Source organism: Apodemus sylvaticus, chromosome 12 (genome assembly GCF_947179515.1).
Source record: "Apodemus sylvaticus chromosome 12, mApoSyl1.1, whole genome shotgun sequence".
NCBI classification, from domain to species: Eukaryota; Metazoa; Chordata; class Mammalia; order Rodentia; family Muridae; genus Apodemus; species Apodemus sylvaticus.
The window spans coordinates 61,073,094-61,093,621 of NC_067483.1; the positions used below are offsets into that span (position 1 = coordinate 61,073,094).

At 42.2% G+C, this 20,528-nt stretch overlaps 1 protein-coding gene across 2 annotated transcripts in view; it reads right to left on the reverse strand.

Annotated features, from left to right (window-relative positions):
* Positions 1-20,528, reverse strand: part of Rgsl1 (regulator of G protein signaling like 1) — a 62,760-nt gene that overhangs the window by 10,119 nt on the left and 32,113 nt on the right. For both annotated transcript variants that reach the window (XM_052200539.1, XM_052200538.1), the window contains 7 exons: positions 15,108-15,301; positions 11,966-12,083; positions 11,099-11,213; positions 9,287-9,416; positions 6,880-7,054; positions 1,383-1,521; positions 1,038-1,162 (listed from right to left, as the gene is read on the reverse strand). In XM_052200539.1, the coding sequence (XP_052056499.1) occupies positions 1,038-1,162; positions 1,383-1,521; positions 6,880-7,054; positions 9,287-9,416; positions 11,099-11,213; positions 11,966-12,083; positions 15,108-15,301 (996 nt within the window). The remainder of the gene's footprint in view (positions 1-1,037; positions 1,163-1,382; positions 1,522-6,879; positions 7,055-9,286; positions 9,417-11,098; positions 11,214-11,965; positions 12,084-15,107; positions 15,302-20,528) is intronic.

Below are 20,528 nucleotides of genomic sequence, written 5' to 3' on the forward strand. Positions count from 1 at the left end.
TGCACACCTGTGGCTTTATCCTTGGATCTAAATGGTTTTCACTGAACACAAATTTATCCCAAGTCTATTTCCCTTTTTAGTGTAATTATGAAAGCTTATGGTATTTCTTATTATGGAGCCTTTACTTACTATTCTTGATTCTAACTTTATTATATCTTTCTGGAAAAGCAACTAAGACCATTTCTAAAAATTTTCTTCCTAAAATTATTTGAATCAGGAGGTCTATAGAATAATTATCTATTTGTCTTTATAGCATCACTACATGATAGTACATCTTTGTGGGTCTGCAGAAATTGCTCAAAGGGGTGGGTCAATACCTTGTGAATGTTATATATTTAATAATAACAGGAAAAGCATATTAATAGCAGGAATCTTTCCTCAAATGTAATCTCCTCAGCCTTGCCTAAAGAAGAAAACCTGTCATAGCTTAAAGTCCATGGTGAAACCATTTCAGGAAGATCTGCTAGTTTTTAGCTTCTCCTAGATGGCACCTAGCATGGTTGTGTTTGGCCAGCAGGTAATTTGATAATTTTGGTTTTGAATTTTGGCCCTCATTGGTTCCCTGCCATGTTTTCATTTTAAGTTAGCTGCTACATTTGTTTCTTGACTTTTGGGAGAGAGGTGACATAAAGCTGCCACCTGACTTCTCTCCAAGAAACTGCCTCAGTGGCACTTAGATCGGATAGAGTGGGAAACTGCTCCGGCCTGCTCCCTCCATGCGGTTCTTTAATATAGACAGTTTCTGCTTTGACAGACTTTGTCCCCCAGGAGCTATAGTCTGCCTCATGCTTAGTGGGAAAGTTCGGGCTTAGGTACAACCTCATGCTCCTGATCCCAGGAAGCATAAGAGGAGGAGAGGTGTGGAGCCAGCGACGTGGTTTTGGTTGGTCCTCCTTTTAACTCAGTACGTGATGGCAGAGTTGAGAGGGTAGGGTAAGAGCAGCCATCTTAGTTCCTCACAGAACTGGAAGTGATGAGACACATGAAGGCAGAAAACTGTTTGGCTTGGTAGTCAGTGGGTAAGAGCACGTAAGTACCTTTTCCAGAAGTACATAATGACAGGGAAAATGGACATGATCGCCCCATGGAAGATGGTCCGGTCTAGGTGGCCTTCTGTAATGGCAGAGAAGATGATGTCCTTCTGAGACTCGGAGATGTTCACCTACCCACAAGGTGGAAGCATGTCACTGTTGGAGGCTACAGGAAAGGAAAAGGACTTCTATTGACCCCTAACATCCCCTAAAATACTGCCTCTCCAGAAGGCAGAGTTTGCTGTGGTTTTGCTAAGCAAAGCTCATTTTGTGACCCAGAACTTATGAGGTGCCCAGTGATTCAATTTTAGGGTTTTGTGTGTGTGTGTGGGGGGGAGGATCACCCCTTACCCTCAGCTTTGGAGGAAGATCAGAAACCAGGTAAAGCTTCAGAATAATGTTAAGTTTAGACCGCATCAGGATGATGTCATTCTCATTGTATGCTCTGTTGATCTGTAACATGTGAGCTGAACTCACCAGGTCATTAAATCTACAAAAGAGGCATATGGAAGAAAACAAGAGAAGATAGAAGTGGGTGCTGGATATAGAGACTAACTCAAACTTATTTCTAGCAAGAAAAGGGCAGGGCCAGACCTGAGCTGGATTGAGACTTCATTCACTCAGTCTCAACTCTTCCATTAGCAACAACTGAGCACAGAGCACGCATCAAGTCCTACTCTAGGCTCTCTGTCTAGTGCACTTCTTCACCACAATCTCCACCTCCACCCCTCCATCCAATGGTCTCCTAGTCCTGCCAAAGGTCTCACCTATGACTAATTCAAGAACTTCAGGGCTCTTCTGCTACTTGCTCGTACTGGCTGGAGACCAGCCCTGAGATGCAGGTAGAGTCCCCTCATGTGGAGCACCAATGGCTTAGACTGAACCTCAGTGGTGATGGGGACTCACCTGAGCATTCGCAGAAGGAGAGTAACAATTGGTTTCATGCTTTTTATTGGTGTCTCTGGTTGCTCTACAACAATGGTCCTCAGCCTTCCTAATGCTGTGACCCTTTAGTACAGTTCCTCATGTTGTGAGTGACCCCTGGCCATAAAGTCATTTTATTGCTATTTCATGTCTGTAATTTTGCTTCTGTAATGTAATATAATGTAATCTAAGTATCTGATATACTGGATAGCTGACATATGACTGCTGTGAAGGCTTTGACCCACTGGCTAAGAACTACTGCTCTACAAAGAATAGTTTGCAGAGGGAAAGCAAGAAAGTAGAGAGGATGGGGGAGACAGTGGGAACCACAGGAGGATAGGCTATGTATGCACTGGCTGTGCGTTCTCTCTCTCTCTCTCTCTCTCTCTCTCTCTCTCTCCTTTCCATGCACAGTTGTTAAGGGAACAGTCTTATCTCATTAACCGCACTCATCCTTCAAAGGTCAGGCTGTCTCTTGGCTCCATGTTGGGGACTAGCTTAGAGTGGAGACTTGGGAACAGTCTGACAATGAGATGTGGACTTTTTACTCCTCATTAAACCAGAATACTGCCAGACAAAGCTGGCTATGGACTGGCACCAGGGCTTCAGGTATGGGAGGCCATAGTCCAGGAACTGGCACTTGACACTTCCACTGTATGTATGTAGTCAAATGTTCCAGACCCTGAGATGTGAAATGGTTTGCTATCCATCCTTGCACGTACCCTATTAAAGGGAAATGAGATGTCCTGAGCTCTCTTTAAGTAACTCTGTTGTCTGATGATCTTTGCTGAATTGTTTTGTGCTTCTGCATTTGAGGGCTATAAAAAGAGCTGTGGCATTTATAGAATTGCTGGCTTGGGTCAGCCTTTTCAGTCCTCCTGAGGCCAGCTTTTGGACTTTCCTCTTGTTCTCTATTTCTTCTTTATCCCTGGCCCTCCCCATCAAAACCCTTTTTGTAACCCTGACATGACTGGTCCAGATCAGCTCCAGGACAAGACACCATGCTTGAGGACTCACAAATGCTTAATTGTATTTCTGGTGCCCAATTTTACCTAGCTCCTGTCATCACAAGAGACTTCCCTGTTGAAGGAGATATTAAAAAGTTGAGCCCACCAAATCTCTGCGGTGCCAGACCACAGGACTTCCGCCTGCCCCCATCTCTCCGTTGGGTGCCCCGAGTTCCTCTTGTTTCTGTGCAACATCCCACACACCCCATGATCAGCCAACTCAATACCTAATTACCCAGTAGAATCAAGACTTTTAAAGCTTAATTAACCAATCAGATTTATATATTAATAAAACCACAATTTACAAGATGCCAATACAGTAATTTCAGAGGCAATTGATAATGATAAAGCTTTATCCCAATATTTCTAACCTTGTGAAATCACAGCTACTTGTGGCTGGAAAATGCCATGGGGGTACACGTCTGCAGAATGTCCTTCCTCCGAGAAGCTCTCCCCTTCTCCCTGAAACTCTTAGTTCTGTCTCCCTTTTTCCTGTCCAAGCACAGGCCTCCTCTGTGCTAATATAACTGAGCAGGGAAAAATCCTACAACATATCACCCTTTCTGTTTAATTAAAAAAGAAAACCTTTCTCTCAAAATAAAATTTGAGCACAATTATTACCATTTTGTAAATTATATGGTATAAGATAGACCTAACACCCAGTCCAACATTTTTTGCCAATAAATTGAACACTGTCCTCTATCCTGACTTAAAAAGTTATGGTTCTGCACCTGGCTATGTCTTGGCTTTAGACTGAATGCCATCTAAAAACCATTCTCTCAAATCTGTTCCTCTAAAAGTAAATAGCCTGGGTTGGCTATGAAACTGTAAGTCTTCAACCCTGTCAGAAATCCAAGAACAACTTATATTAACTGAAAATATATAGAAAGCCTAACACAGCTTCCAAAACTTAGCCAATTTGTAGAGACCACTGATCACTCAGACAGTTCCTCACATCAAAACATTGGAACAGCAGTCTTCAACCCTCTGGCCAAGGTCAACTGACAGACCTAGCGAAACAGGGATATTAAGGACTAGCCTACTCTGTCACTGCAGAATGAAGCTGTCCCAAACCTGTAATTGTGTCCTTTCTTTGGACCGTATTCTGTCTGTAGATAAAATGAGGTAATTCTTGCCCAGTGGCTGTCTCACCACAACTGGAGTAACTCATAGATGCTCAGTTTCTTCTTTGAATCCAAGACAGGGAAAGTTGTCAGGAGCAGACTAGTCTCAACAACAAGTGAATAAATGTGTGTCATGTCTGCATTCTTAGTCTGGGGCTAATATAGATACATGCCTATAAAGACAGAGGCTATGCTCAATAAAGAGAACGAGAGGCCAGACTTACGTTCAGACTCCATCTTAGTTTGATGACCTAAGTTTGAATTCAGGGAAACTAACAGGCTGGTACTTAGGATTAGTTACCAAGTCCCCTGTCCCCCCTCCCCCCCCCCAACAAAACCTGAGCCTAGTTCCAGTCTCTAGTCTAATCCCCCATAAGACTAGTGTCTCCATGTTACAGCTTCAACAAGACCAGCATCTCCAGGTTATTCCCCCCAAAAACCTGCAACCCCAGGTTCCAAGCTCACCCCTGTCTAACGACCACCAATGCAGAGAGAAACAGAAATTAAGTTTATGATATGACTCCCAGCACCAACCAATTATGTTAAAGGCCACAATAGCTTTCCAATTAGATGCTTGCACACTTACCCCAGCTTGCTGCTTACTATAAAGCTCTGATAGATATTTGCCCCTCCCCCCCCAAAAAAACCATCCTGCTTGATGGTGGTGTACTGGAGGGGCTCGAGCTAGCTTGAACAGAATAAAGACCCTGCTGTGATAAAGAATAAAGATCAGCTCCTGTCTATATTTTTGGGAATCATTAACACTTCTTGGCACTACTAGGTGATCAGTGAACAAGTTGAGGACTGAGCTAAGTCCCTCCATGGAGGGCAATGGGCCAAACTCTCCTGACCTTCCTGACATTCTGCATTTCTGAGAGTGACATTAACTAGTGTCCCTGGCATGGTGAACACAGACTCTTGGCCTATCTTTGTTCACTCTGACACTTTCGCCAGTGATGTTTTCCAGGAGTTATTAATTCTTTTTCCAAATATTTGTTACTCTAAATTTTAACTCATTCATCCAATGGAGCAGAATCTAAAATCTAAAAAGAAAACTACTTATTGTTTCTATGTAAATAAACTAGAGCAGGGCATCGTGGTATCTACAATCTGAATTGTAGAAGGAGGCTGAAGGAGCTGGAGAATCTTGAGCTCAGCCTAGACTAAAACTAAGAGTCAGACCTGCCTAAGAGATGGGTGAGAGGGAGAGAGGGGGAGAGGGGGAGAGGTCCAGAGAGAGGGGGAGAGAGAGGGAGGGAGAGAGAAGAAAGAGGGGGAGGAGGGAGAGAGAGGGGCAGAGGGGGAGAGAGGGGGAGAGGGAAGAAGGGAGAAAAAGGGAGGGAGGGAGAGAGGAGAGAGAAGGGGAGAGGGGAAGAGGGAGAGAGAGGGGAAGGGAGGGAAGAAGGGAGGGAGGAGGGTGGGAGAGAGAAGAGAGAGAGAAAGGGAAGGAGATAGAGGAGAGAGAAAGGGAGAGAGGGAGAGAGAAGAGAGAGGGGGAGAGGGGAAGAGGGGGAGAGGGAGGGAGGGAAGAAGGGAGGGAGGAGGGTGGGAGAGAGAGAAGAGAGAGAGAAAGGGAGGGAGATAGAGAAGAGAGAGAGAAAGGGAGGGAGGAAGAGGAGACTCTGAAATGTTATAACAATGACAAATACTATAGCTTTAAAACAAAAACAAAAACAAACCAACACAAAACCTGCTCAATTAGGTACAGCAAAGGAAATTTAAATCATTGAAAGCATGAGTATAGAAGACAGGATTTGGCTAAGCACATAACTCATTTCTTTAGCTATGGCTTTGCATGGGTGTGGCCCTGGGTGAGATCCCATCCCTACAAAATTCATACCTGCCCCTACAAAATACATGCATGAACAAACAAACAAATAAAATCCAGAAATCTTAAGTTGCTTTGAAGTGAGTTTTACAGTTTTCGATTGTTAAGCCTAGACTTTCAAGGTTAAGCCGTCTCTCTAGCCCTTGTCTCACTTTTAAAAAAATTGTAATTAGAGATGGTTGACAGTATTTTGTGCATAATTTAAAGTTTATACAAGAAAAATGTATAAACTTTCTATTGCTATGTTGACTTTATATTTGAGGTTTGGCAGGAAAATGAATATGTATTATTAGCATATCTGACTTAAAACTACTTAATCTAAACACACACACACACACACACACCTCTTATTTAAGTCTGGATTTAAGTGAAGAATCCTTAAATCCAGACTAGTGCTGGTCCATGGGTGGTCCATGAGACAACTTCTTTCATATTTGTAAACAGAGAAAAAAAATCCATTTACTGGCAATAGACTGGAGATCTCCAGAGCATTGAGGAGAGCCTTAGGACCCAAAGAAGGGTGGAAACTGATAGGGTGACAGCTGTCCAGGAAATTTTCAGGATCATCCTCTCTGGCAGAACTAAATCACTGTGCTTCTCACATGTCAATCACTGTGGCTCTGATATATCAAGCCAACTTTTGCTAGGAGGTGTGTGTGTGTGTGTGTGTGTGTGTGTGTGTGTGTGTGTGTGTGTTTAGAGGTCAGCGATCAATGTCTAGTGACTTCCTCAGTCAGCGTCTGCCTTGGTTTTGATGCAGTGTCTCACTAAACCTGGAGCTCCCCTTGGGCTAGAGTGCTTAGCCAGCAAGCCCCAGGAATCCTCTGGTCTCTGTCTTCTCAGTGCTAAAATTCCAGATGCTCAATTTCCTCCCACCCCAACCCCTGAGGATTTTAGGTCCTCATGCTTGGGGGGGGGCATCTCCCCAGCCCCACAAGAAAGAGGAAAGAAAGATGAGAACTTACTTCTCCATTTCAGAAAAGAAATACATATCATTAATGGCGAAGTTGATAGTGATAATTCTGTGGCCAAATATCCGGCGTTTTACGAGGACCATGTCTCCATTTTCCTGTTCTGCGTTCTTGGCACTAGGGTATATTGGGGTATGACGTGCAGATGTGGTGGGTGACGTAGAGAAATCTAACAGAGAAACAACAACAAGGAATTACAGTCTGGTTTGATCAAGTTTCTTTCAGGTTCTAAATCTTCACCTTGGGCTTCACCACCATGGACTTATGTTTTGTACCTAGTGAAAGGGCCACACCCTATGTCTACTGCAGCCTCTCAATCAGATGTACATGAGTACATGTATGGCCTCTGCCGTAGGTGTGTGACAACACTCATATCAAGAGATAGTTTGCCAACTAATTAATTACAAGAGTGATTGGATGTTGAAGGATGCTCTCACGGCACCTGCCAGATAGAAACAATCACAACTGGGGCCATGCTAATCTGTCAGGCTTCCTGAAGAGACTGTGAAAACCGCCCACGAAGACTCAAGTTTTTCAGATGGGAGTGTGGTGCTGATTAACAGTCACTCAAGGTTTATCAGGGAGGAATCAAGGTTTATCATGCAGGAGGAAATTTGAAAAACAAACCTTAAAACTAAAGGGAAGGAGAATAGAAAGCTATCATAGGGAATGGAAGTTCTCAGGGGCCACTGAGATGGATGGATGGGGGTTAGACATGTTGGAGGGTTATTCATACCAACAGCATGGTGGGAACTCTGAGTAGCCCCAGGCCATGATGCCATGGGCAGAAAGCATGTGGTAGAGCACTTTAAGGATAGTTACGGTTAGAGTTTTTAAAATACATTGTAGTCTATGTTGGTGAGACTGAAGAATCAGACCCTGATTTATAGCCTCAGTAGAAGTGCAAATTAGTAAATTTTTCTGTAGAATCCAAATTGAGCAACAACAGCTTGAAGGCATTTTTCCACAGAAGCTTAGAACATTTGAGTGAATGTTGGAATAACTCACAAGTCCAGAGAGACATGATCTATCACTGCCCATTTCTCCCTCGTCACCTCAGGTACTTTCCTGTTTTGTCTCTTGTCTAAACATCCTGTTTGAAGTTCCCAGATTGCGAGACCCACTTTCCTGGTTTAGGGTTCCGTGCACACTCTTTTCTCGCCCACTACACCTACTTAATTTGCTTACTCCTGAAAATTCAACTTCATGCCATTCTGGGGGAAGAGTTCTTCCCCCACCACTGCCAGTACTAACTAGGATCCGTCTGAAAGCACTACTGAAATCACTCATCACACTTGCATAGTAACAACAATAGACTGGTTAAAACTATCCTGTCGAGAAGTATTGCTAGGCATAGTCCAAAGATGCTCAAGCTGTCACCTCTCTTAGCTTCACAACAACGCAGTGAGGTAAGAATAGTTAGTATTTCCATTCAATGAATGAAGAAATGAAGGCACGAGTCATTCATTCAAGTAAAAGTGGTAGACATGGTCTATTATTATCTATGGCTTACAGTTTCTGTAGATCTTTTTTTTTAACCACTGAAGTCTCAGCACCTGGTGAAGTGTATACCCTAAAGAATTCTTGGCAATGGTCATGAATGAATTAATGAAGCAATTGAATAAATTTATACAGTGGACACTTTATGCCAGTCGAAAACTTGGCAGACAGATGTGTACTGACGGAAAAGGATATTCAATCTAAAATAGTCTAAGGAATGGTAAGTTATAAATGGAAGATATGGAGATTGCATATAGATCTATATAGACATAGATATGTGTATATGAATATATAATCAGAATGCAGGTTTCAAGGTATTGGTGATGTACCAAAGATTTTCATTTGTGTCCTACATGTTCTTGTAGCTTTGCTGCCTCTTTATTAATAGCATATATTGATTATATAATAGGAAAAATTAAAGATATTTTTAGAGAGCACAGTAAACAACATAAAGAAACCATTTCACAAAAAAGTGAGTCGTCTTTGGTAAGATGTCCATGCCATAGTGACGGCCTCACAGCCATAAATATATGACTGTGACATCAGAATTGGACAAGATGAGTTGTAAAAACCCAAAGCGAACACATGAAGTTGGGATGGGGTAGAGAGGCAGAGAGTATGTCTAAGGGGAATTAACAAGAAGCTAATGATCAAGATACATTGTACACATGCATACAATTTTCAAAGAATTCATAAAAATATCATATATTTAAAATGTGAGGCAGCGAGGTGCCCTTGCAATTTCTCACACTTGCTGTCTCTTTGAGAAGCAGCAGCTCTACCCAGGCAGGCCTCAGAAGGCCTGGTCACCCAGGCTCACTGTGGCTGATGTGAGCCTGGCACAAAGCAACTAGCTAGGGTTCTCATGTGGGCTGCCTACCACGTCAGGGAAGAGACTCACTCTCTTTGTTGTTGAACATTTCCAAGTAGATGAAATCTGCTAACTCTTGGCGGTTGTTGGCGTCGGCGATGAATCTGCGGTAGTTGCAGAAACTCTTGATGAAGCTGATCATTTTCATCCATCCCTTTTTCTGCAGAAGGAGGAGGGCATCCCTTAGCATGGCCACCGTTCACAAGGAACCTTCTGTGTGTGCGCGCCGCATCTCTGACATTAGTTACATGGAAATCCTCACTTCTATAAAGAGATGCGCTCGAGCTCCCATTTTAAGGGTGAGGGAACCCAAGTCAGTGCCTCAGACTAAGTAGTTGACAAGTAGAGGAGTCTGGCTCCAATCGGGAAGCCTGTGCTCACGCTCCTTCTACCACGCACCCTTCCAGGAGCAGGGAAGATCAGCATTCAAAAAAGGGAAGGGACAGAGGACAAGCTACTGCTCACAAGGAGGAAACGATGGCTTGGCAGATCTTAAAGTGTTGAAGAAATAAAGGTGTGACCCCAGTTCTAACTGTCAAGAAAACTTTAAGGTGCCCATTTCCCCATGCAGGCCTCCTCCTTCGTACGAGCAAACATATTCTGTTTCTGCAGTCCTTTAATAGACACCGGGCTCATTCCAGAAAATTTGATAAGTAGAGCCAAAAAATAACTTTTTTTTTTTCTGAGATGGCTCAGGCCTTTGCGCCAGTCCTTGGAGAGGGAAGGTCAGTGCGAACACGGCTTGAGAGAGAGAGAGAGAGGTGAAGTGCCCAATGCAGTGGATTTGGGAGTTAGAAACTCTTCGGGTAGACTCTACCTTCTCCATAGATGTGTAATTTGGGTCAATTTATGTGTGTCTCTGTGTAAGACAAAAACAACAGCCTTCAGGGTTGTGGTGAGCCTTAGGATGTGTGAAATACAGTGTGTAACCCACAGCAGGCAGTAACCTTGTTCTGGTTCCCTTTTATCTGACCCAGAAAAGCTGAAATTACCATGAAGCCCACTGATTCAACAAACACATTCTTTCAAGCATCCAGCAGTGCAGATTTGGCTCATAAACAGAGAGAGTGGAGAGGGGGAAACCAGCACATCTTCATGTCTACAGTCCTGGGCTTAAATCTTATTTTCAGATATATTTTAACCTGATCTTTGGAATCGATAGGACTGGGCTCAATCTTTTCTACCTGAATAACGCATACTGAATATGAGGGTCCTTAAAGGAGTATGTTTGCTTTTTCAAACCACATGAAAAGACTTCCATGAGCACCGTTTCTGTTTCTTCCCCCTTTCTCTTTATAGGAAAGAGGATAAGAGGGGCGATTGGGTTTGGGAGGAGAAGTGGGCATATTCACTGCCAGCTGTTGGCTTTGTCTTTCTGGGATTTTCTGTTCTGTGGGACACATGTTCCAGGCCTACCCTTTGCCATAGTGCAAGGTGAAGCTTATGTTGTCAGTGAATGGATATGTAAACCCCAGCTAATCAATCTAATTTTTGTGCAGAAAGATTAGCAAAACCATTTGGCCTGATGACCAGTCCACATCCTTAAAATAAGCACAAGCTGATTTCCAGATAGCACTGAAGTGTCATCTCCAGAGATCTTGTGTTGGCACTTAGTTGGTGCCAGAGAGAGGCAGATCAGAAAGGGACTTCCTAGGATAGTTTTACTGAGCCTCAGATTATCCTGTAAAATGGGGCTTAAAACACAACTCACACAGCCAAGAATAATTCTTCCTTTCAGTGATATATCAAGTGGCCTAACAGGGACACTCTTTTGTACAGCTGACAGTGCCTGGACAATGGCTTTCCTGCCTATAATGTTGTCCTCTCTTCCTTCTCACTGACCTGAGAGTCATGTATGTGCGTTGTTGACTTTGAGGGCTTCCTAGGGACGGCCTGTGTTTCAGGGAGATCCATCTCCATAGGACGTGGTGGGAACAACTCTTGGTATTCCTTAAACCTACCAGAAAGGAGATAGAGGATATTAAAGGAGAAAAAAAAAACATGGTACATGAAACATATCAAGCCCGCTTTATGTCAGCTTCCGCAGGAGTTACAGTGGGAATGGTGGGACACTCAAAAGCTCTTTTCTTACCATCTCAATTCTTTTATAAAATCAGTTTCTCTCTCTCTCTCTCTCTCTCTCTCTCTCTCTCTCTCTCTCTCTCTCTCTCTCTCTCTCTCTCTCTCGGTTTTTTTGAGACAGGGTTTCTTTGTATAGCCCTGGCTGTCCTGGAACTCATTCTGTAGACCAGGCTGGCCTAGAACTCAGAAATCTGCCTGACTCTCCCGAATGCTGGGATTACAGGCGTGCGCCACTACTGCCCGGCCCTGTCCTTCTCAATACTGTATTCTTCCTCATTCTCATTCTCTCTCTCTCTCTCTCTCTCTCTCTCTCTCTCTCTCTCTCTCTCTCTCTCTTGTGCATATGTGTGCATGTATATGTGCCTGTGTGTATTTTATGTGTGTTTGAATGTGTGTATGTGTTTGTATATGTGTATGTGTTTGAGTGTGTGTATATGTGTTTGTATGTGAGTGTGTGTGTGTGTTGCAAACACAGGCAAACAGGAGATTTCTAAGTAAGTTTGGTGTTTCTTTTGGAGGACTACTCTGGCAGTACTCTATGAGGTCTAGGAGACCTGTGATTAATGTGGCTTTTCAAAGCTAGGAAGCAACTCCAGTAGGAACCCCACCTCCTCTGAGCATACTCACCATTTTTCTTCCATAGATTTCATGACATAGCCCTGGAGCATCAGCAATGTGGTAGTGGTGATATGACGCATGTTAATGATTTCTTTGATGAAAGGAGCATCGCACTGCAGCATTTCTTCTAAAGAATGAGAGAAAGGGAGGGAAGAAGGGAGGAGGTAGGAAAGGAAAGGAGAGGGGAGGGAGGGAGGGAGGGAGGGAGAAAGGGAGGGAGAGATGGAAGGAGAGAAGGAGGTAGAGAGGAGGGAAGGAAGAAGAGAGGAGGGAAGGAGGGAGGGAGTTGGGAGGGAGGGAAAGAGGAGGGAGGGAAGAGTCATTTCTGTCTGTTGTTTGGTGGTTTCATGAGAGAAGCTCATGACCCTCTGTTCTTATTCTGGCCTCATTATGAGCTGAGCCTTCTAGAATTTGCAAATCTCCAAAGAATATTTCATATGTTATAGGAAACTATTTTTTGTAGACAAAACACTGTCTTTCTTAGTCCCATTTCAAAGATGAAAGCTTGAAAGAAAATAAAATGTTAAAATAAAATTTAAATTCATTTCTGTAAGTGGGATGAAGTTTTCCAGTTTGGAGAGAGGCCTAGGAGGACAGGAGCAAAACAAAATCTTTAGGTTCAGAAGGAGAGCCCCAGAAATCATTGTAGAGTGCACCACGATGCCCTGTGTGTCCAGAGACGATGGCTTGCTAATGAGACTTGAGAAACGTTGAGAAGCATCTGGGCATTCCTTTCTGTCTGAGACCTTCCAGAATGATGTATAGAACTCATCCTGAAGCTCAGCAAGCAAGTACTTCTTATATATGCTAAAGCATAATGATAAAAATATCTCTTACAGTCTAAAAGACAGGAACTTTGGGTGGGCCTCACAGTCAGAGTTAATAATGTACCCCGAGGTCATTTAAGGCTTAGGACTACTACTGCAGTATACTTAGGCGGTTTAACCTGCCTTTAAGAGAACAATGTAACAACTGACCTTCCTTGCCTTAGATTTCCTATGTAATTAATCTTTACAATGGATGCAAATCTTAAGTTATATACTCTTCCATGCCCCTGTCCAAAGATGAATGTATGTGTGCATGTATGTTGTGATAATCATTTGCTGAGGACAGAAAATAGGACCGCCAGCTTTATAAAGTGAATGTCCACAAAAGATGTTGGAGCAATGTATGGATATCACTGGATTGGTTTGTTTGCTCTCTGGGCCAGTTGGAATCTTCATCCCTTATAAGACTCTGTTAAAGATGTCTGTAAAGTAGCCAATTCCTTCTTCATATCATGCTTTCTGTGCTGCTCAATAAGAGAGAGCAGAGGCCTTTGCCACAGACATACACAGGACACACAGACACAGGGACAGATTCACAAGACAACATTTAGGCAGGGGCAGATTCAGACTCATCCCACAGACAGAAGATGATGGAAGACTGTCAGGAGCCATCTAGGAGAGGCTAAGACTAGCAGATGACTTTCCCCGAAATGTCCACCATTTTGCATAGATGGTGGTGGCGGTGGATAAGCTCTGGAGGCAAGATCCTAAGAAACTAATCTTAGGATTGATTCTTGCTATTGATATGCCCTTCCTGTCATTAGTAAATTAATATAACATTCCCTGGGTATTAGCCCACCCTACTGGGCAGATTTTCTGTAGATCAGCGAAGATGCACTGTCTTGTATTGATGCTATATAGACAAATAGATGATTTCTTAATTCCTAATGATTCTATAAGAATTCCTAAATTTATACAATAATCATTGAGCCCTTTAGAGAAAGGGCTGCAGTTAAAGTCCCCTCTGATACGAAAACTGCAATTAGAACTCTGCCAGTCTTCACATGTCACGAGGAGTTAATTGCACTAGATGGAAACATACAGATTTACAATTTAGGAATACATTCCTTTAGGCTATAAAACCATCCACTAAAGATTGTAAAAGGAATGAATGATTTATTATAGTCGCAAGGACAGAAGATAAAATATTGACTGGGTTTATCTATACAAAAGTTCAATGTTAGACATAAGAATTATAGTTTAGACTGTCAATGAACCTGCGGAGCTAGCTGTGAGACTTAGCTCCCAGAAGAAGACACAGGAAAAGTAGAATTCAAATCTGGGCTCCCTCTTGTTTAAGGCACACCAAGGGGAAGTGCTTGATAATGTCCTATAATTGCATTAATGTGATATCAATGCAATATTAGTGACTGAGTTCATTATTAATGCATTTGAATTGCACCTACAAACTGGCATGCTGTGCTAGGGCATTTCTGTACATCCTAGCACATGGCAGGCAGACACAGGAAGTTTGGGAGTTTAAGGCCAGTCTGGGCTACATAGTTGAATTTCAGGCCAGTCTACAATATGTGGCAAGACCCTGTTTCCAAACAAACAAATGAACTAGAGAGACTTGTTACTTTTGAACTTTTTCTAATTTTTTTTGTACTTATATGCTTGCTTTGGATAAACAAAACAAAACTAAGCAAACAAAAAAGTAACAAACAAACAAACAAACAAACACATGAGCCCCTTTCTGCCTACTTAAACTCTGTCTGTTCCCCTGTGACAGACAGGAAGCTCAGCCCTACAGCTTTAGAAGGGCATGTGCTCTCATCTCCTTTTGCTAGAGTTACAAGCTAAACTTTACTTGCAATCTCCAGCTAAGATGTATTTCCACAGGCCAAGTTTACCACCACCTTAGACAGGAAAACAAGACAACATTTATGAATGGTTGTCAGACAGACCATTCCCCAGCACAGCTCTTCTTCTGGAGATGGAGAATACCACCTGTTTGCTTATAGCTAGCCCCAGGCTAGTCATTTTAATGATTAATTGGAATTTGCATTAAATGGAATAAGTAAGCTAACTTCAAAGTGTTACACTTTGTTAGTTTAGAAAATGCAGCTACTTATTCCTACCTTACTGGAATTAAGGTTAGGTTCCCAACAGTAAAGGAAATTAATGAGCTTGTATATGAATGTATCTCACTTTCACCAATGTTACAGCTTTGGGTTTAAAATTCATTCTCGGTGTCTCAATATCGCCCCCATATGGCTACTGCCCTCTTCGGCTCTCTTTAGAGGTTTTGGCAGAGTCAGGCTATTTCCCACACTTTTCCTCCCATGAAACCGAAGGGAGAATCAAGAGAAAGAGAGGCACACCGGCAGGGACCTTGCTGTGGAGGTAAGTCTTGATTATATTTTCCATAGCTGTCTTATACGTCTTTTCATTGGTCTCCATCATGATCTTCTGTACGGCTATCAGGAACTGCAACGGGTTTTCAGACTTCCGGTCTTTGAGGAACTCTTTGAAGTACTCCAGGTGTGCATTATTTAAGAGGATTTCTGTTAAGTTCCTGGAAAATAGACCATTTTATTGCTGATAGAGGGGAAAGGATAGAGACCTTGGAGGCTGTTCTGAGCAGAGAATGTAACAGTTCATGGGTTACAGTGTAACGGAACATGAGTTACAATGTAGCTTCTGGGCCTGGGAGACCCGCCTGCCTCTGCCTCCCGGGGGCTTGGATTAAAGGCAGGAACCCCAGCACACCCGGCTGCTCCTTGAATGGAGTTAAAGCTAACGTTTCACCCACAATCCTTTTTACTTTTCTCTCAGTCTTTCTTGGGTAAGTTGTGCTCCCTCTGGGGTTTCATCTTCATTGGCAGGGTGCAACTGTATCTCTAGTTACTCCCCTTTCCAATTTTAACTGCTTACGTAACCTCATCTTACGTCATAGTCACAGCTGTTATTCAAAGCTGCCTGAATGTAACCATCTCTTGACCAATTAACCCATCTCCTTTACGGATGTATGCCTTTATGTTGGATAAAAGCCATAGGTTTTTGATAGACATCCTTTATCAGAATGTCATAGCTTTTTTTTCCTATTCTCATTTTGAAAGTTTTTTTCTTAATTCATGATGTTTAAAATCATGGCATAAGAGATCTCAAATGAGACAATCATGTAAGTTTTCTAACTCATTTATTTAATATGGCATGTGTTGTGGTTAATCTTGGTCGCTGAGTTGATTGGAACTGAAATTGATTAAAAGGTATGTCACTTTTCTTGATCAGGTTATTTGAAATGGAAAGGCCCATCCTAAATATAAGTTGTTCTTTTCAGTGTCAGACCAAGTAAAAGGGAAATGAAAGAACAGTTTTGTATTTGCCTTCTTGCATTCACTCTCACTGGCAAGTTCATCTACGCAGTTGCTGCTGCGCATCTTCAGCGATATTAGAATTAGCATCTTTAGGTTTACAACTGAGGACTTGTAACTCTTCAGGAGTCCCCCAACTCTTCAACACCAGACTGCAATTCCTGAGGCACACAGCCTCATGAACTGGCAACTGCTAGGTTCCCAAACCCTCCAGTGTGAGATGGCCACTGATGGACACCACCAATTATATTGTATAAGGCAATCTCAAAAATCTCCTTTTAATATGTACTCATTCTATCAACTCTGTTGTTTTAGGGAAGCCCAACGAATTCAGGATATTATTTCAACTTTTGGATGTTAACTGAATCTTGTGTTCCTTAGATAAATTTCAGCTGTTGATGCTATAATATTTTTGTTGTTGTTGTTACCGGATTTAGTTTGCTATTTGTTAGAGGTTTGTGTGTCTAGATTCAAAGAGAAGTAGTAGTCTATGGTTTTTATGAAGCCTCTGCTTTGGGAATCAGGATGATATTGGCCTCATAGGATAAGTAAAAGTTTCTTCTATTTCCTCAAAGAGCAATTATAATGTTGGTACTATTTTTCCTTTAAATATCTCCCAGAATTCTCCAGTGAATCTAACCATGATATGGTATATGAAAAAATTAAATTATTAGAGATCTTTATTTGTTTGAGACTTGTTCTAGATGTGTAGCTCTGGCTACTGGAAATTTATCTGCCTGACTCTGCCTCCAAATGCTGGGATTAAAGATGTGCACCATTATATCTAGAAAATACTACTTTTAGATGCTACTTGAAGGAAACCCAGTTTTTATCATTATTATTATTTTTTTTATTTTGTTGTTGCTTCTACAGATTTACCAACACTTTCAGACTGTCTTCAAATCAGCTTTTAGAAATCTGGGTAGTTCTAAAAGATTATTACATTAGGTTGTTGAATTTGATCCTTCTATTTCCTAACAATCTCAACGCCTGTGCAGTTATTTTCTTCAATCCTGAGTTTTAAACAAACTTTAAGTGGCACTTATTTATTTCTGCATGTTTGTATGTTAGTGTGTCTTTGTCTCTTGGTCCATGCTGTGTGTTTCATGTTACACATATGGAGGTCAAAGGATAGCTATTGGGAGTTGGCTCCTTCTACTGAGTGGGTCCTAGTCCTCCTGACTAGACAGTGTCTATTGAGCCATCTTCTAGTTCCAGCTCTTCTTTCAGGTTAAGCCCGATGATTCTGTCTAGCGTGTTTTTTTGTTTGTTTGTTTGTTTGTTTTTTTTTCCTTTTCATCTGTCTTTCAAGCTTTTCTACCCCAGATCTGATTTTTTTCCTATCTTCTGTCTCATTATTTTCTCTAGTTGACTAATGATTGCTATCACAGAGTCCTTCAATCCTTTAAATGTAATTTCCTTTATTTGCTGAGTAGTTTTTTAGGTGTTTTTGGTAAGTGCCGATAGGAATCCCCTCCCAACTGGCTTCTCTCTGCTGCCTGCCCCTGATGCAGTGGTGCTGGCCCGGTTTGGTTTTGTGTGACTTTCGCAGCAGCGCTGGAGTGGAGTCTACTTCTGCAAGCTGCTGCTGCTGCTGCTGATTTTATTTGCTTTTGCTTTTCTTTGACTGACTCACTGGAGGGATTCTAGGGAGGATTGCTCCCCACAGAGTGTTTACATGGTAACCCCTCTGCTTTTACTTAAATGGTTTTATTCTCTTAAGTGTCTTTTAAAATTTATAATAAAAAGGAGACAATTTTTTTTAAAAAAATCTCATATTAAAATAAACCAAACCCAAAGACTATATAACACAATGAACTTCTACACAGTCCAAACAGCAAATCAGAACAGAAGGCACGCGGCTTCCTATTGCATCCCATACTTTTCCTATTGAATATATTTTATGCACTTATCTGCCCAAAAAATGTATTTTAAAAGATGTATGCATTGTGCTTTATGCCTACGAGCTCTTTGTCTTCTTGTCTGTGTAACACGTGCATGTCTGGTCGTGCAAAGGCCAGAATAAAGTGTTGAAGCCCTGAACTTGGAGCTTTTGAGCATTGTACATGTGCTAGGAACTGAACTCAGGTCCTCTGCAAAAGCAGCGACTTCTCTTAACCACTGAGCCATCTCTCAGGGCCCCATTCTTTGAAAAATGGCTAACTGGGTCCATCCTTGACCTATCTGGGACTCCACCCATGGACTCTTTTCTATGAAGTGGATAGAGCCCCTACATGCAGTTTAGGACTCTTCCTGGAGTCTAACTTTCCTTAAATTTCACACTCATTTTTTTTTATCTCTTCTACTATATGCCCATAGGAATCAGACAAATCTTAATCATAACACTTAAAAGTCAACTTTGTATTGCCCTGAGTTTATGTAGTTTATGTCTTAGATTAAGGGCAGGACTGTTGGATGTGGTGGCGCAAGCCTTTAGTCCCAGTAATTGAAAGGCAGAGGCAGGACAGCCAGGGCTACAAAATGAGACCCTGTCTTAAAGACACAAAACAAAACAAAACAAAACAAAGCAAAATCAAACAACAATCAGAAAAAGACAAGAACTGTTTTATTACTATGATGCATATTGTATTATACCATTATCATCAACATCATTAGATGGCCAAGACATAGCATGTGATCAATAATAATTACACTGAATGAGAACTAGAGACACCTTAGAAGAACTTCATGTGTCCTATGTCTGACCTTAGCTGTGATCTTAAGTCATAGGCTGTATGACCTACACAATTTAGAAAAGACTTTTTATTATTCATGTTCAACTAGGTTGGAAGTATTTCTGTAGTCTGAGAAGAGAGCAGTGGCTAGTACATGCTAGAACCTAAAGAGGAATAGCTGTTTGTCTATCAGGAAATGGTTTCCATTATCCAAGGGGAGGAAGATTTATTCAGTGTTTAGAACAGACAGAAGATCCACAACCTCTGGTGAATGCTACGGTAACAGAAGAAATCCTGTGGGCATTTTTTTAATATACAATTTTTTTTGATTTTGACTCTCTTTTTATACAGGATATTAAATTGAATTAAGGGAGTAGTGGGGCAAGATTCCACCCAGCTAAATTTAGGTCCAGGCAGGGTAGTACAAGTCTTTAATCCCAGGAGGCAAAGATAAGCAGATCTCTGAGTTCAAGCAAGCCTAGAAGAGAGCAAATTCTAGATGAAGAAAAACTGAAATCCAGCCTTGGTGGACCATGCCTTGAATCCCAGTACTTAGGAGACAGGCATGCAGACCTCTTAGTTCAAGGTCAATCTACAGAGTGAGTTCCAGGAAAGCCAAGCTTAGGCAGAGAGGGAATTGCAAAACAGAAAGCTGGTAATAGAACAAGGGGTGGGGTGGGGGGCAGGGGGCAGGGCATGCTCCAGCCCCAGCAAGCAGCAGAACATGGCAGCTTTGGTCATGTGGCTCTGGCTTTAGAGTGAAAAATAGAAGGGACTACTGTGACAATTGATGCTGGTTAGCTGGGGCTAAGAAATTAGTGATTATTAAGAAGAGACCTCTGAGGTGAAATCTTCTGGGAAGTGTTTTTTGAGAGCACAAAGAAGCTGTGTTCCAGAGATAACCAAGGTTGTACCTCATGCTGCAGCTGTACTTGGTTCACCCAGGTGGTACTGGTTTTGAAGGCATGAAGGCATCAAGAAGTACAGCTGACTGAGGCTTGGCGTTGTGAGAGGCCATGGGAGGCTATTGGTAAAAGTGCAGCCTCAGTTGTAGTTGAGAGCCCAGGACTAAAGGGGTCATGTGAAGGAGTTGAGGCTTGGCACCATGAAAAGAGCCTCTGAAAAGCTATTGGTGAAATCTAGTTGCAGAGGAAGACCCCAGGGCATTGGAGATGCCAGTACCATGGGATGACCACCAAGAACAGCAGTGGCAGTGGAGTGGATCAACCTGAATTTTGAGTGCTACAGAGGGCAGAACTGGAGAAATTGACACCAGCCCTTTGGAAAAGAAAAAAAAAAATCATGTGTGGATCCCAGACATTGAAACAAGAAGCTGTGAAACTGACATTGACTTGGGGACCCCAAGATCTTAAAGATGCCAGAGCCTGCCAAGGAAAGCTGCTAATAGGGAGTGGAACCAGTCCAGGAGAAAGACATTTGTTGCAGTCAACAAAGATGAAAAAGGAGTTGAAGATCTAAAGACTGCTTTGCCGTGAGATACGGAGATGCAGAGTTTGGAGTTTGCCCAGCTAGTTTCCTGTCTTGCTTTGGGGACTATAGTTAAGTGACTGGATGAATCTCAGAAGGGACCTTGAACGTTGGACTTTTAACACTGTTGAGACTGCTGTAGACTACAGGGACTTTTGAAATTGGACTAAATATATTTTACATTATGCTATGTTTACGTATGGCCCTCATAGCCTCATGTTTGTACAATCCTTTGGGGGTCAGGGAGTGGAATGTGATGGTTTGC